General features: G+C 42.8%; 1 protein-coding gene across 1 annotated transcript in view; it reads left to right on the top strand.

Moving 5' to 3' along the window:
- fam172a (family with sequence similarity 172 member A) overlaps window positions 1–18,430 on the top strand; it is a 170,236-nt gene that overhangs the window by 109,763 nt on the left and 42,043 nt on the right. The window contains exons 9-10 of the mRNA XM_037776656.1: window positions 2,245–2,361; window positions 11,367–11,451. Of these exons, the coding sequence (XP_037632584.1) occupies window positions 2,245–2,361; window positions 11,367–11,451 (202 nt within the window). The remainder of the gene's footprint in view (window positions 1–2,244; window positions 2,362–11,366; window positions 11,452–18,430) is intronic.

Raw genomic sequence — 18,430 nt, 5'->3', positions numbered from 1 at the left:
TGCTTAGCGTTTTCCATGGACAGTCAGTCCACTGTCTCCTGTTTCCTGGCCTCTGCTAGCGGCCCCCATACTCAGGGACTGGCCCGTTTGGCTAGCGCCAGAAAACAGGACCTTGACTGACACCTCCAGTTTTAAAAGGTTGACTTTGCTACTCCCACGGGCCCAGTTCTGCCAGAGGAAAGCTTTTCAACCAAGCGTGGATGAGGAGGGAGTACAGAGAGGAGTGTGTATCTCTGTGTGTGATTGTATGATTTTGTGTGAGCGAGCGAGTGTGTCTGCGCATACATGTGCAGCGTCTGTCTTCTTTTGTTGTCTATCTCTATGGTTTTTTTCTATGCTCGTGGTTGTACCTCCCCTCTCTGTCTGCTCTCTCCTCCGCCCCAGTGAAGGCGCTCCAGTGGAAGCCTTATCAGCTGTATGATGTATGAGTCCTTAGTGCCTTAATAGATTCCATTTATCTCTATACACTCCCACTTTAATTTGGCTGGGCAAAGGAGGATGTATTCAAATGCCCACCGTCGTTTTGATGTAAAGCCGACGTACAGCCAATCTAGCTGGCAGTAGATGGCCGGTGTTACCCGCTGTGAATGTGTATAAGACGGGGTAATTTCTCCAGCCGTAGCCCCAGTCTGAGTGTCAGACTTAGATTCATATTAACAGCAGCTTAAACCTTGTATGCCCTCCCAAACCGTAGCTTTGTACTCAAGCTTCAGCCCTATTTTGTTTTATCACACTTGGGTTTTTATAGGACAATATTTATCCTATTCTTACATGCAAGCACCAACTAAGCCTTGATATTCCAATCCCTGCCTTAGCGTTAATGTTACCTAGATTCTCCACTGAAGTGCTTGTCTTATTCTCAAGCACAAAGCCAGAAACCTCATCGCCATTTTAAGCCCTACAGAAGTCCAGTAGCTCAGGATTAGACTCAGGACTAGACTTCTCAGACTTCCTCTAGATCAATGGTTCCCAAGCGCCAAAATGAAAAATTTATACAAAAGCCTGTATATAAGTATTTAAAAACCTATATTTTTAGCTACTTAGTAGGCCACATTCTGTTTAAACACAGTTTTTATGTACAGTTGCAATACACTAATATCCTTAGTATTATACTATCTGCAGAATTAGATTCCAGTGGTGGCTGCGTAGGATTGTTTCCGACTCGTGTGATCCAAACATTTCCAATAACTCCAGTGTTGTTGAGGCCAAAAGTCAACATTTATTGAAAAAAAGATAGATGTAACCATTTCCAAAATTCACAACATGTTTTTATCTAACAAAATATTCTTATTCAATTCATATTTGCTGGCGTTTAGCCATTCAAAAACAACATTATCACTGCGGTCAAAGCAGCTTTTCTTAGATACAAGTAGGAGGGCTTCAAGGAAAATAGGTTGGGAACCTCTGCTCTAGTTGACACTTAAGATGATGATTTAATGTAGTTTAAATTTGGTCTATATGGCTTTAGCTCCATGTGTAGGGGACTAGGGAATCACCAAACTTAGCGCTATTCCACAGGCCATGCCCATCCCCAGCCCACCAGTTACTTTCCCAGGACCACTAAACGTGTACAATAAGTGATTGTTAACCTATTGTTGCAAGTCCTGTTCTCCTTTCTTCCCGTTTTTATCTTAAAGCAAAGCCGAGTGAAACGGCTCGTTCCCAAGGCCTGGCTGCAGTGCTCCTTGGGGTGGGACCGGCGGTGTGGGAAGTCTATTGTAGTGCGGTAACAAGTCCTTTGCGTGACATTTTCCTTGGCGTTGACATTCAGCGGGGAATAGGAAGACGGGCCCGCGGAAGCCACATTCTCTGTGACATGTGAAGGGAAAGGGTATTAAGAATGGGGACAGAGGTATTTGAACGTGCACGGAGAAGGACATTTGCACAGAACGTGACAAGGACACGCTATGCCGGAGCGGCTCTTTCATATTTCACTTTATGACATTATGCTATACACCAGGTTGAATCAGTATTCGCTGTCCAGTGGGCCAGACTATCCTGGTCCAGGGAGTAGGCTGACAGTGTATTTTAGACGGGGAATAAAATTTGTATTAGGCAAGTAGCTACTGACACAATGGGTATGTCATATTATTATTTTCTTTTCTAAAGAGGCTATCATGTGTCTTACAGCATAAGGTCTCTTTGTTGTCAAAAAACAAACAGCGTCCTCCTCAACAGTGACTGTGTCATTAACATGCCGCGAGGGTGACTAACACAAATTTGATTTGCTTTTTTTTGTGGCAGATGAATCAGAGGGAAATGCAGGTGAAGAACAGAGCGTGCGCCGTGGCTCTGACTGACTCGGCTCACAACATCTGGCTGCAGGAGACCAGCAAAGGCACACAGGACTGGATGCAGCAGGTGAATTTACCTCACATTGCACAAATACACACACAGGCAAACAAAGACGCTGCAAACTGTGCAGGGGTCCATTCCTGAGCTCCCATCTCATCATGTAAATTCACCCAGCGGAGAGCTGAGGTCTCTCAGATTCTGCTCCTCTCTGATTTCTCCCCGCGCAACCCCGCTGACCTTCACAGGTACCCCTGACCAACAGCTAGATTTAGAAGTCATAGAGAACCATTGTTTGCATGTTTTCCCTCGCTGTCTTTTTTTTTTTTTTTTTTTTTAAAAACCAGCTCCCACTTTTTCTTCCTGGGTGCATGTCAATGAATAACTAAGACAGTCAACCCTCGCTGGTGCGTGTGTATGCGGCCGGGCATGCATATGTGCATGCATGCGTGTGTTTATGGGCAAGCGTGTGAGATAGAATGCACGTGCACATGTGCATTTGTGTTAGCTTCATTTTAGCACTTGCCCTTTCTGGTGTGACCTCTGCGCCATACGCAGCACCTGGGCTCACTCAGTATGCACATACAGATGAGGACCATCCAAGACCAGAGCTGCTTGAGAGCCGGAGATGCAAATGTCATGCACACACACATACACACACACACACACACACTCTCTCTCTCTCTCACACACACACACCCTACTTTTTTTTGTATAACATCCTCTTTTATATCCCTTGCCTTTTGTTTTTGGCTATTTCTGTCATCTCCCATTTTGCGTGTGTTACTTGTTGGTGAATGTGTAAGTACGTTAGTTTGAGTGGTGGGGATTCAAGGTTGCACCGGCCCCCTTCTCCTTGTCTGGCACTTCCTATTTTTTGATTCATCTAAGGGATGTTCGGGACACAGCATAATTGGAATGTTAAGTGATTTTCTATTTGTGATGATTACCCGGAACAATAAATCTGAAATAACCTTCTTTGTCCAGTCGGAGTAAGGGGACGGGCGAGTATTCACTCTCTCTCGTACTCATTAACCCACGCTCCTTTTTTTGGCTGCATTAAGAGAGGAGGAGCCCGCCTAATTAAAGTGAATTTTTCAAGAGAGAAACAGTAAAGCACCTACGTATAGCCTTCTCCATGACTACGTTTACATGGACAATATATTCTGTTTTTTGCCCTTATTCTGAAAAAGGCAATATCCCTACTAAACTGTTTACATGGCTAATAAAAATGAATATACCACTCATATTCCCGTTTACATGCAGCCGTGCATACTCCGATTAATGTAACCGGTGGCAGACTTGTTCGACCATGCAAACACAGCTTCCCTCTTTCATTCCTTCAACCACCTTTTTGAAAAGGTCGGTGTTGCGATATTTGCGCATATCCAAAAACCTGTTGATATCCAAGTCTTTAATAATGTTTAAAAGAAGGTGTGTTTCTCCTCCCGACCAGAAATGTGGGCTTTTCTTTTGGGCATGCATCTCTGTAAACTGTCAGCTAGTTGGTTTGTGTACAACGTTTGTGTCGCAAACTGCTGGAAAAACCCCAATTGAGACGCATATTCCAAATGTGCTGTATACCTGTATTTCTCTCAGGGGCCGTTAAAAATCCTTATGTAAATCATTACATCCATTTTATTTAAAAACAACAAAAAAAATGTTTTATCTTCTGTAACTCGAATTAACTTTAACTGAATTATCAGGAAAGTAAACAGTGCGGATGCCTTTTATTCTTGCCATCTGAAAAAATGGGTGCTCAGTATTTTTGTCTCTGATAATTTGGTGTCAGATGAAGATAAGTATTAATGATAAATAGGCCAAACGATACTATATTATCAATCGATTCTTAAGTTACAATACGATCTTATTGCGATTTTAAACATTTAACGATATGCTGAGTATTGCGATAAGATATATTTCGATCTATTACCTTTTTTCAACTGCAAACTATGCAGTTTATCAACATCTGTTTTATCTAATAACATGCAGTTTTCACTCTGTTCATCTCAGAGTTTTCATTCACACATCTTGATGTCAGAGGTCAAGGGACCCATTTGAAAATGGCCATGCCAGTTTTTCCTCGCCAAAATTTAGTGTAACTTTGGAGTGTTATTTAGCGTTTTTCCCGACAAGTTAACATGACATAGTTGGTACCAAACCTTAGGTTTTCTAGTTTCATATGATACCAGTATCTTCACTCTAGCTTTAAGTCTTAGCCCGCTACAACCCCTGATAGACAGAGTAGCGGCTGGGCCCGGTTTGTTAAGAGGTTAATAGTATATATAATAAAAGATCAATACTTGTCGTCTGTGCGTCGATACAATATTGCCACACAAAATATCGCGATACTATGCTGTATCGACTTTACCCTCATCCCTAATATATACATTATTTTTGGACATAATATACAAAAATAATGTCTTATTTTCAAAACTTCAATTGTGTTACTCAAATTCAGTACTTCATCACATCCCTGACTTCTGGGCATGGATGGCTGTGCTAGTTAACAAGCCCCGGGTCAGCATGAGGATTGAGGTGAATCCAAAATCTAATCTGTCTCCAGTCATTTACATTAGAAACCAACGCTGTGTATGTGCAGCGGTTCCACGAAAAGGTCAGAGTCCCTTTGTGTTCCACCCAATATGCTAATGATCTATGGCTTTCTATCTTTGGCTCAGTTTCCTGATGTTTGGCTTTGGATGATCACACAAGAATATACAAGTGCCTGTAGTTGTGAGTGCAGTGCGAAACATAGACACACAAGCACACACAGACCCCGACTGTAGATGCATTTATAAAGTTCCTTTTTAACATCTCTATATACATCTGTATCAATGACCCATACACAGCTGGATCTTGAACATAAACAACACAAGGCATACACAACAGAAAAGCCCAGAAGATGCTGCACTTCACAGAGAGCAGCTAGCAGTGAACCTGTATAATGCCCTGGGTGGTGCATAAATGTGGGTGACCGTACGAGTGGGTGCATGCGAGGTCGGGGCACCCCAGCAGTGCACTGCTCTGTTCTCCTCGGACAAAGATAATTCCCTCCCTCCGGGGTTCAAGAGGTCACTGGATGGTGGGATGGAGCGATGAGAAGAGGAGAGTAAAAAGAGAGGAGATGGGATTTAGAGATCAGCGCCTGCTGCGCCAGGTTATATAGACCAAATGGGTCAGACGAGGGGCACCTGACGTCACCGCCAGGAGACAAAATACAGAGTGAAGGTGAGAAAAAAAGAAGGAAAAAAGGCAGGAAATAAGCAGAGGCAGAAAGACTCCATCCATTGACTGAGACAGAAAGAAATAAAGTATGAGAAACGTTCAATTATTTAGATACCGTTGACTGCGGGCGAGAAAGCACAGGTTAGAGCTGTGGGAAGGAAAAACAAAAAGACAGGTAGGATATGAATGGAGTGAATACAGATGGAGGAGAGGAGATGAAGAGATGTATGTGGAGATAGATGAGTAGCACAGCGAGGAGAAGTGAGTGAGAGAGAGAGAGAGAGAGAGAGAGAGAAATGCGAATGATGGTGTACAGCTGGCAGCCTGTCACAGTCTCCAAGGTGTCTCCTGTCACTGTGCTGGCCTGCTGTCACACTCTAGTGGCCTGCCCAGAGCGCACACACACACACACACATACACACACACATACAGACGTACACACACATACAGAGTACACTATGGTCATGAATAAACCATCCTAATCCATAGAGATTATACAGCGACTGGAGGAGGTGGGAGGGAGACCGACACTGAGAGAGCGAGCAAGAATTGGTACTCAGGACTACTTTCTGAGAAGTTAGGTTGCAGGCTGTCATGTGTGTTATGGTTTAGGAGACTTTTGTACAGCACAGAGTTTCCATCATGGGACTCAGTCCTGTGCTTTCAGAAAGAAGAGGTGTACTGTTGTACCATTTAATGGAGCCAATTGTATACGATTGCATATATACATACACATATTTTGTTTAATATCTGCATTCAGATCTTTATAATGGTTTGCAAAAATCAACAAGGTCATTTTGTAGCTTATTTGATCATTGAATCACCCTCTTTATGAAGTTGTTTTAGGGTGCTTTCATAAGCCAGCATCAGTTTTAATCGAACTCTGGTGCGGTTCGTTTGGGGGGTTGTAATCCAACTCTGGTCCGGTCAGAGACTGCTTGCAAGAGGTGGTCTCGGACCGTTTCCAAGCGAACCCAAACGCAGGCTGCCTGTGCGGGTATTTGTTGAGAAGGACACAGGTAAATGACAGGTTAACGTGAGTGGGAGAGGACGGACCTGGACTTCTGCAGAGGTCCGATGTTTGCTTTACATCTGGGCCTAAGACAACACACAGAATACGATAAATAAAGTCCACAAAAATGGTGACGTTTATAAAGTCATTCGAGATAAAACTGAAGGGATTCGTGCGCACAGTAGATCAGTGCCGAGTCAAAGTGAAAAATCTTCGACAGCAATATATCAAAGTCTGCGATTCCCTGCATAGAAGTGGCAGTTCTCGTGCGGAAAAAGATACATTTGCTTTTCTAATTTGGTCTGTTTTAATTTGTGCACTGTTAAAGCAAACCACACTAAATAGAAAACGAGCCAAAAGTATCAATTTCACTCAGACTATATCTTGTGAAAGTTACTCACTATTTACGTTGTAATAATAAAAGTCTGTTAATGAATTCTGGTCCAAACCTGTGTTCATAGTGTGTTCTGTTATTCTAATGCAGGTGTTGGAAGGTAAGGAGCACACATCCCTTTTTTTTAAAGGCGCTGTGTGTGTATTCCTGTGACACTTAACTGTGTAGTGGATATGGACACCTATGAGAGACCTATTTGGTCCTTGTGAAGGCTCCATTAGATCCCCCTGCCATCAGCTGAGTGCAGTGTTTTGTGTCCATTACTCTCTTGAGTGTGTGTGTGTGCATGTGTTTGTTGTGTATGTGAAAGAAGCAGGCTGGCTTCCACTCTGACTTGGCAGAAGGCGGCAGGTGGTGGATCTCGCAGACAAACACACACATACATGTACATATACACATAACAAAGAAGGCTTAAAAGCATCTCTCATAGGTAGAGGGGTAGAGCCGACACCTGCTTGTCATTTACACCCTCGGAGTGTACTTTTAGCTTAATGGTTAGCTTTAGCACTCAGCTTTAACCTCTAACTCACGACTTGAAGGACTTTGTTTCTGCATTATGTCGGTGATGGGATTTAAGTGAAACAAAATGCACTCGGCAACAATGACTACATTTACATGCACAAAATATTCCGTTTTTTGCCCGTATTCCGAAAAACACAATATTCCTACTAAGCTGTTTACATGTCTAATCGATGCCCTAACATGTCATTTATCACGCCAAGGTATGTAAATTCAAACCGTGCGAACACAGCCTCCCTCTTTCACCCCTTCAACCACCTTCTTGAAAAGGTTGGCCTTAGTATATTTGCGCATATCTAAAAACCTGTTGATTATGAAGTTTTTTATAATGATTAAAAGTAGATGTGTTTCTCCTTCTAACCAGAAATGAGGGCTTTTCTTTTGGGCATGCATCTCTGCAAACTGCCAACTAGTTGGTTTGTGTACAATGTACAGAGCTGGCTATAAACAGGCAAGAGGCAACAATTGAGGCCCAATTGAGAAGCATATTCCCAATTCGCTGTATAAATGTCCATATCCCACATGCCTTAAATGGAAAATGCTCCATTCGAAATCAGGCCCAATTCAGAATATCCAAACGGAATATGCTGTATACATGATCCTTATCAAATTCGGAATATTGCTATATTCGGAATAATAGTGAATTATGAGTGTGCATGTAAACATAGTCAGTGTGTGTCAGTATGTGCGCATATCCAGCACAAATCCAAACACATGCGCAGAGCAGCAGAGGTGGGGGGGAGAGTCAAATCTGTTTACATGTTTGTTTCTCTGTCTGCCTTTAGTTCAATGGCGCCATTGATCGGCGGACGAGCCGCTTGAAGTGATGATGCTATGCGTCAGAGGCAGCCGATGCGATGTGCCATCCTTTTGTCAAGTCGCCCTCCTCTAATCCCAGCCAGCAGGCCTTGCCTTTATGTGACTGCTGTTATGCCTGCGGTCTCCCACAGCACTGGGGCTATGTGTGTGTGTGTGTGTGTGTGTGTGTGCATTTATGCAAGAGTTTGCGTGCACATGTGTGTTGTTGCCTTGACAAATCTATTCAAACCCCGGCCTCCCTGCCTCCATTGGTGGCGACGGTGGAGGTGAAGGGGGGGAGGGAGGGAGGGAGGCCCCTTTGAAAGCCTCCCCTCCTTCCCCTCTCTCCAGCCGCCTTCAGCCCACTGCTCCACAGCCCAGCTGACATCTTCCTCCAGACAGACTGAATGAATTAAAGGAGATACAATGAGACACTTGATGTAGCAGTCAAGGAGCCCCACTGCTTCTGTGCCGCTCCACGCCGCTCTGCCCTCAAGCCCAGGCTCAGAGGAGAGCACATCTAGGGCAAAGCAGAGGATCTAAAAATACACAATATGCCACTGTTTACCAAGATGACTTGTCATCTTCTCCCAACACTAAACCCCCTCCATCCTCCTCCACTCCATTCCCCCTCATCTCTCTGCCCATCTTTCTTCAACACTCTTGGGCTCCTCTTAAGCTATACCCCTTATACGACTAGCACTTTTGATTGACAGAGAGTGAACGGGCTTTTCTACTATTTAATTCAGTTTGTGCTTCAGTTGATTTTTGTTTATTTTGATTGGATTGGAATCACATCAGCCCCAACTTTATTTTAATAACAGACCGTTTTTGTATACATTTCCCAACTGAATTTTGGTATTTGCAAAGGATTTGCGCATATGAGCCAGATGTTTCATCATGGTCATCTGTCGCAATGAGTTTCTATATTTTTCCATAAGCTTACAGTAAATAAATCACTGGGGGACAAAAGAAGATATACTATAAAGATTTACTTTGACATGGCTGCGAAAACATATGTAGACAAAAAGCAACAGCCCCAAGAGGGGCTCAGTTAGGCATTAAGTATATTCAGTAGGGCTGGGACGATACACCTATCTCCCAGTTCCATACTATCATGATATTTGTGTGATGATTCAATATGTATTGCGATTTTTAAGTATTGCGATTTTTGTTTTTTAATACTAGACCATGAGAAAAAGTTGAATCACACACTTCTAGGGACTTTTACTTTGGAAGCCACGGAGATTAGCGCGAAGGCTGGCTTGACCGCATGTTACCGCAATACGATAACGTTTCCTGTTCATGACAGAGTTAGCATACAGCTTTAAAGCCATGATGTCTAGCTCTGCTTTTTCCTGGCAATGTGTGAAACCCAAAGTGTCCGACTCACTGCAGTTTATTTTGAGTGGCGAATACAGACGTCACATTACACAGATTACCACAATAAAAGCTGTAACTCCCTTCTACCTCCGCATAGACTCAAATGAAGCAAATATATTGATTCTGGCAATTAAAAAATCAATTTCAAAATCATAAAAAATTCGAGATACATAGGTGAATCGATTATAATATTCAGTGTACCTTTAGATATTCATACAGAAAAACATCAACATATCTGGGAGTAGGGTTAGCCTGTGTTTGTGTGGAGGGGTTAACTTGAGGGATGACAGCTGAGTAGAAGTGTGATGTGACCCTGGAATTTTTTGCACATATGTGGTGTGTGTGTATGTGTTTTTTGGAGGGGTTGACGTGAGAGACGTTTCATAGATTTGTCTCTCCAGTCCCTCCTCTTTCAGGGCCTTGGGAGTCAGGGTTGCCGAGGGCAAAAATGCAAAAGCACGTGTGCATATCTGTGTGTGTGTGTGTGTATTTGAGACTGAAGGGTTCACAACGCTACACTTCTTCGTGGGAGACCCCCCGTAATGCAATCGCTGACCCACACACACAAGCATGTGCAACACTGTAATGGCTGTCAGGGGGCCAGGGTGAAAGTAAACAAGGGCAGATAAGCAGTGATTCAGAAGGACGCCAGCTGCACATTCTAATCTCTTTACATTTTCTCTTTCTTCTATTGAACTTTTATCTTATCTAGAGAGAGCGTCTTCTCCAAGCATTCCTTCTCAGCCTCCCTCCGTCCCTCTCTCCCTTTTCCCCTTGCTTTTGTACTAACCTTACAAGCCACAGCATACCAATCCACATTGCACGGCCCTAAAGGGAAAACACACTTTGATATGTTGTCATCTGCCGACCCAGAGAATGAAAACTCAAAGCACGGGAATAGTAAGTTGTTTTGAAGTGTGGCTTTGATGCAGTTCATTAATTGTACATTAGGTTTAACCCCAATGTGTTGGAGACAACCTAGTAGGTAGAAAGAGGGCGCGCCACACAGACAGGAAGATGAAGACAGCAAAAAAAAAAAGCGGATAAAGAGGTCTTCTCCTCTTTCTGACAGTAGAGTTGTCAACCACAGGGGGGTTTGAGAGGACTAGGGGTGTTTGCAGGGGGTTATGGGTCAGCAAGCTGGGCAGACACCCTCCCCCAGGGCACCCACTGATCCACCATGGTAGAAGGCCTCAGCTCTCCACCACAAACAAACGCCAAGCTGTCTGAGCAACATGTCACAGAGCTTTTAATTGCTTGTTCCTGTCTCTCTCTCTCTTTCTCTCTTTCCCCACTCCCCACCTTACTAAGCCACGCACACACCTCTTTCTCGATTATCGCTCTCCCCTTTTCCTCCGCACCTGTCCCCCCTTTTCTTTGTCTCCCTTGCCTCCCTATTTTCACTCCCTTTTGTTTCTTTTTTCTTCCTAATATTTCTTTCAATTTCAATTAAACTTGCTATATTTCCATAATGAAAAAAAAAAAGATAAAAGACATACATTTTTACATCAAATCCCTTCCCTTATTATATTTCTGTCTTTGAGCATATATTTCTCTCTGTGTGTGTGTGTGTGTGTGTGTGTGTGTGTGGGAGTAATATTGAAGGATGCTGGTTCCCAAACCCTCCATATGCCATAAGTAGTCTCTTACATCTTTTGTAGAAGCAACATATGACGAGAAATCTGTCCTCAGAGTTTTCAATTGTCAATCTCAACTTTTTTTTCTTTCCTCTCCCTACAGCACTGTTGCAACTGGGTATCAAGTCCAGAGCCCCTGGACACGCCACTGGATCCCATGCTGCCAGACTGCCCCAGAGTCTCTGCAGGTATCTAACAAACTCTGTATAAACACACTCCAGCAGTAATAACATTATCACCCAATATCTTCTTACAGCATTATCTGGATTGCTTTCGCTTTCCAAATACAGGAATTTGACTTGATTCATTTCAAAACAGTTGGAAAGTAGAGTACTGGCACACTAATCGTATAGGTCAAAATGTAACAGAGCTTCACATGCAGACAATAGGTGCTATAGTTAGCTATCAAGTTTTTATTCTACACTACAGTCGAAGGTGAAAAATGTAATCATTGTTGCATCGTGAGTAGTGAAGTTGGCAATCTCGGAAACCATGGGCTATCGGTCTGAAGACGGATAAGTCTCTGGGGGCAATGGGCCATATTTCTGGGGTTCTGATGTCGCAAGCAGATATCTGGGCCAAGACTTCGTCTTCCGTGTGCTGCTCGTTGTTTACAGTCCGATTAGCAACTTGAGACGCAAGACTGGAGTTGGAGTTGAGAGACGACGTGTACGACCGGATTGTTTCACAAGTAGCCAGCTTACAAGCTAATTTTAAACCAATAAAAAGCTAAATCATCGTTGAACGATAGCCGGTGGGTACCCAGACTGCATTTCGGCCAATGCGTTCCGCCTCTTTTGCTCTCCACTCGAACTGTTTACCTTCATTCACCAGAACGCTTCCAATGCCCAAATCTTGTCCCGTTGCCTACAGATTCCACATGTGAATGCAGAATCTACTAATAGAGATTAGTGATGTAGTAATAATTAAAACAGTGGGTTGAGTTTTGGCTGGTGAGTTTTACAGTCATAAAATGTACATGAACCATCACTACAGGTCCCTTTTAAAATGTCGCCTAAAAATGGGAGTAATCTCTCCCATGTGGAAAATACAAATGGATTCCTCAGTGTTTGTTTTACCTCCGTATACTGTATGTGTTCATCAGTGGAATATAGCAGTGCAGATAATCAGGGCTCAGTCAGTACAGTGTAGTGTGTATGTTGACTGTATTTGTTCTTGTGTGTCGGAGGTCTTAGTAGGGCTGATTGAGGAGGATAATTGTCAGACAAACTGAAGCAGTGGCAGATTATCTTGAAACACAAACACACACACAGAAACAGAGTCTGTCTCTCACACGCGATACAGAAACGTGCCGTTTGATTCCGTTTTCTATTTTCGTCCGCTTTGTCGCGCCCTCTTTCTTTTTTTTCATCATCCACTCTGTCTCCTATATTCATTAATCCTCTCCTGTGGTGTTTGGCTTCCTGTCCCCGTGCCCTCTCTGCAGTTGACTGGCCTTGATGATGTCATAGCCATCATGAGAATGTGTCCTTAATGTAGGATTAGGGATGAAAGCTGTAATCCTCGACATGACCGTTGATAAGAGATGATGATTGCAGTGTTGTTTGAAGAGTGACACACGACGCGGGCAATGCACACACAAACGCGCACACACAGAAACAAAAGGAAAGTCTTAGTATATCTGTTTAATGCACCTGTTTTTTACTCTATGTGCCTGTTTAAGTATTGATTGTTACACGTGTACACAAACACTCCATCATCCCTCTGGCGGTACTGCCTTATGATTTCATTCTCTTCAGAGTCCCTCTGTGACACCATGGTGAATGTATAGGTCATCTTACACATGCTCCATGTGTTAGTGAATACATCTCCAACACTGCTATCTCATCTAGGCCACTAAAACACCATGTTCCACATGGAGCTGTGTGGGTAGGTGGCCTTAACATCTACCAGTGAATCAGCTCCTTGAAATGTCATCTAGCCTTCAATACAACACCCTATACTGTATTTCATGTTCAAAATGTCAGTTTTTACCTTGATGTTTTACGTCTCTTCTCAGTGACCGCTGTCGGTCAAAAGACGGCGACCTTTGAGCCGAGATATGGCGGTCTGCTTTTTGACACTGTTGGCGTGCCTGGCGTCGTCCTATCACAGAGCTGTTTGACACAGCGTCCATCTGTATGTATGCACTATTGACTTGTGCTCTATTGACTTTTGCTACTTTAACCGAGCTGAATAGATCTGAGTCTCTGGCCTGTTAACGGAGCTGCCAACTCTTCTTGTCTCTGGGTCTTTTGGTGGCAGCTTCTGATGTCAAAGGTTGTATCAGTCGTCTTTGTGTCCTTGGCAGCCTGGCAGGTTCACAGGCAGCGGCCATTGTGGCGAGAGTCACAGCGGAGCAGCAGAGGTGACGAGGTTGAGAGAAGGTTGAGGGAAGGCTGTCAGGGCATCGTGGTTCAGCACTTCAATCGACACAGCTCCCAACAGTCACCTCTTCTGCTACTATGACTGCTGGGTTGCTATGGTACGAATATGTGTGTGTCTGTGTGTGTGTGTGTGTGTGTGTAGGTGGGGGTAACCAGGGTTGACCATAAAGTGTCTCAGCAACAGAGAACAGACCGGTGTTGTCATATGCAGACACACGCATCACAGTGTGAACCAGCGCTCTGGTGTGGAGCCAGGCTGAGCCAGGCCCGGGGCGACTGGGCTGCTGTGGAGAATGGCTTGTGATCAGACACGCACACACTAAGATGTCTGAAGGCTTACAAAGTATTGGATGTGTGCTTAAATACAGGCGCTGGGACTGGTCAGGCAACATGATGGGAGAACTGGTTCAAGGACGAGTCTTGCCGTTTTCTGTCTCTGCGTCTGTTCTTCTCTCTCTCTCTCTCCTTACTTTCTCTATACATCCCCCTCCTCCACTTGCGTTCTGCCTCCCTGTGTGGAGCAGTGATGATACGATGATTGTGTTTTCCATGCTGGTAGACTCGTGGCAGAAGGAGGTAGGGAGAAGTGGAGGCAGAGCTTGTCTGTTATTGCTAATCATCTGTGAAGCAACGCCGGTATACCAGCATGGCACTCTGATTGGGCTGGAAAGACCCAGAGATGGAGAGAGAATAACACATTGCAGGGGTGTCCAACGTCTCCATTTCTTGTTTTAAATGCGATAAAACCTGGACCAAGTCCCTTCGCATTGGACTGGCTAGCTTCCCTCCCTCCCTTTCTTTCTTTCTTTCTTTTTTTTGGTCTTAATCTTTCTTCCTTTCACTCTATTCTTTTTTTTTTCCATCTTGCAAAAAGAATTTGTTCCCCCAAGAAGGTCATTGCTCTGGCGTTTGGCAGTGGCCTGGCACACTAGAAGAATTTTATCAGTTAGGAGCACGCCGAACACAGGCTAAATATGCAGATAAAGTGGAACCAATCTCCTGCTGGAAAAGCTCCCTTTGTGTGTGTGTGTGTGTGTGTGTGTGTGTGTGTGTTTGCGTGTGTGTGTGTGTGTGTGTGTGTGTGTGTGTGTGTGTGGTGGAGTAACTACAACATGGAAATAAGTCCTGGAGCGGGGTGCTGGTTAAGTAGGGTTGCTAAGGCCTTCCCAAGATGTAATCATTCCAAACCTACACTGCCGTTTAGATGCCAAGAGAAGGATAAACGCAAGATGAAGGTGACGAGAAAGAGATAGATGAAAACACAGGAACAACACAGTCATACAGTCATTTTTCTTGTAATGGCTCCTTTGTTTTTATTGCTTAGTTTATTGACTTTTTTTTCCGGTGAGATGGATGATCGGTTGTTTGATCAGTGAAGATGCTATTTCAAAGGTGGGAAAACCCCCTTTGCTAATAACACACGCATACATAGGCACACACACTCTCGTGTACACACAACTTCCTCTCGGGTGATTACTCATTGTCCAAGCTGATTATTAATTACAAAGGGAGAGCTCTCTGAAGGTAAACACTGATTAATGGCTAACAAAAGTAAGTTAATGTCTTACCTGTACTTTAATTACCAACCCTGCTCTGTTACAAGCATCCCAACACAAGGCTGTAATTAACCTTAATGGACTGCAGAAAGAGACTCACTTTCATTTTCTTTCTCAACATAAATACGCTACTGTATGTCATTTTTTTTTTTTTTGATGTGCCTACCTTTCTTCCTTTCCTGCTAGGTTTTACATAATTAAAAGTGAGGATTTTGTTGAAAGGATTTCTTGATTTTTTTGTATCATGAATGAAAATAGCGGGGAGTTGGCTGGAAAAAGTGATGCAATATTGTTAAAGAAATGAGAAATAATTCCTGTGCAATGACATGAGAGGTCACTCTGCCTTTCTTCTTTACCTAAGGCTCATACTTCTGTGGCTCAGTGTTATTAATGCACCAAGATACCACAGAGACACAAAAGAGTGCCTGGGAATAAAAGCTGATACAGAGCACACACACATACACACACATATTGTCATGCTCTTATTGCGAATGTGCTCTCTCCTGCTGTAGGTTTGACTTGACTGTAACCCTCACCTCCCTGATCCACGCACTGCTGACCGTGAAACACCTCTAGCTGTCTGTACCTCTTCACCACACACACACACACACACACACACCGTCTGATTGATGTTTGTGTGACTTTTACGCTTTAAGAGGAAACTCAGGCCCAGTCAAATTACCCTCACCCCCTCCAACCACTGTTTTTTCAGCTTGGTAAGGTGGAAGTCCGCTGCCTCAATGGAAGATCACATGAAAATGTGTATGTGTTTGCGCCCGTGTTTTCACATATGAGCTTCAGTGTTTTCTTAGCCTGACCGGCACACGTTGGACTAGTGTTGCAGGAAATAGACAAGTAAACTGTGGTGAACCGGAGCCTAACCTCTGACCTGGATTCACTGAGGTTGGATCAGGCTATTGTCTGGGTCACATTTGTGACAGACCACATCATAATGACGATGTGGAAAATGCTGAGACCAAGGACTCCTGATGTCTGACAGAAACTAGATATAAAGTGCTGATTTTATGAGATGGAATAACAATTTGGTTTGATTTGTGATTACACTTTGATATCATAAACTATAACCATATGATCAGAAAACCTATTTCTAATGGATTTCCTTTAGTTGAGCAGTGATTTTTAGAGTACTCTTTGTATTGTTTCCATCTATGTAATATTTCCTTTTGATACCCAGCCGTCAAACAATGACAATCTCTGAAAAGTTATTTTCCTTTAGTGCCTGAGTAAATCTCAGACAACACATCCCTGGTGGCGATTGGCCGATTTCACCAGTTTACCATCCTCAAACTAGAGGCAACAGTGATGGGGTCATACTGAAGGCACTGAGTTGAAAAAAGAGAAGAAAAGTTGTCAGATATGAGTGGTTGGTTTGGAGACTGTATCAGCTGTGGAGAGATCTTTTTATCTATTCTCTTTTTTCCTCCTTGTCTGATTTTGTTTTGGAGACTCTGAAGGGCCAGGTTTAGTTGCAGAAGCTTTATGCCATGACATTACTTTGGAAACTAAATCTTCAGCAGCTTGAAGTCTTTTCAGCAAGAACAAAACAAACTTTCTTAACCTTGGTATAAAAAAAAAATCGACTTGATTTTACAATAACCAGCTGGACTTTAGAGATCTCAGCCTAGGGGTGTAAGAAAATATCGATACACTTGAGTATTGTGATATTATGTTTTATGATACTTTGTCGATTTTAATTAACAGTTTCGATTCAAAGATTCATGGCAGACAGTGGTTCATTTTGTTTTGATGTTGGATGTTACTGGGACTGTGATAAATGCAAATGCAGAAAAGGTTAACTTTATTTTACTCAGATTTTATTCATATGGTGGTGTGTTCTTTATACTATGACAGTTTTCCTAAAATTACTTTAAAAGAAATTGCAATATATCGCCTTGCTTACAGTATCAATAAATCACAATATATTGAATCTTAACCCTTGTATTATGATACGTATCATATTGCCAGATTCTTGCCAATACACAGCCCTATCTCAGCCTTGCGTTTTTTTTTTATTCTATTCTATGGATACCCTGATTTGATCCCAGAAAAGTGACAGTTTTAGAATTACAGCAAAAGATGTACGCAGTGTTAGTGCTGGAAAACAACTGCACAAAATAACAAAAAGTGGAAATGTCAAACTGAAGGTTAAGGCAGACAATGAGACCTCTTTGGCTGTGGATCATAATCTGTAAACTTGCTCAAGGGAAGTAATTCTGTTTTGACAGGCTAACAAATACGTTTATAATTAAAAAGCTCTATCGTCTGATGTCTTTGCAGAAAAAAGAAAATGCCTGGATTACTATCATGTTCCTAGTACACTGATTATACTTTTGATAAATAAGAAAAAACAGAAAGAGTGTTGAGTCATGCACAAGTAGTGTTTACAGTAGTTGGAAGAGAATTTGTCGTTTGTGTTGATGTTCTTAATATTCTACAGATATTGAGAATTAGATTTGGAACATTTACACATTTACAGCTGGTGAATAGGGAGCTTGTTTGGTTCTGGATAACGTTTAAAATGAAGGTTATGGATTGTAACTATAGTTCTATGAGCACAGGCATGGTACTTCTGAAATTTGACTGTACTAGTTTAGCCAATAAGCATGAAACTGCTAATTCCTCACAATACTTTCTGTATAAATGGCTGTCAAACCATAACTTGGCATCCACAAGTAGGCTCATACAACATCCCGACATGCGTATACAATCCAAAGCATTGTGCTGTGCAGCCAAATCCACAAAAAATTTAAATTCTATTGGATATCCCAATTATCCAAAGTTACCATATATATCTGGCAGAATTTTGGGGGAATGAATAAAAGAGGTGAGGGAAAAACGTCAACTTTTGTGAAACCAAACCAAGCCAAAAATCTGGTTCATTATGTCTGAATGTTGTTGCCATCTTTTGGTGGTCCACTTCTCAACATGCGTGCCAGAGTATCGAATGCTGGGAACACGAACGGGCAAACATATAGGATCTGTTATATGGTGAAGCACCTGTGAAATGGAACGGATTGCAATGTATTTAACTCACAGCTGCCTTGGCTCAAGTGGTACCTTGGCTTATTATCAAGAGTCTGGTGTATAAGAGATAAACAGAGGATAAGAGCAAAGGAAAGTGTTGACTATACTGAATATCTTCCCTCTTAGTTTTTATTTGTATGGATTTTCTGTCATCTGATACGGAGTCATTGAAAGGTTGC

Source organism: Sebastes umbrosus, chromosome 8 (genome assembly GCF_015220745.1).
Source record: "Sebastes umbrosus isolate fSebUmb1 chromosome 8, fSebUmb1.pri, whole genome shotgun sequence".
Classification (NCBI taxonomy): Eukaryota; Metazoa; Chordata; class Actinopteri; order Perciformes; family Sebastidae; genus Sebastes; species Sebastes umbrosus.
Note: the sequence above shows the minus strand (reverse complement) of the source record. Positions and strands in the feature narration are given on the sequence as shown.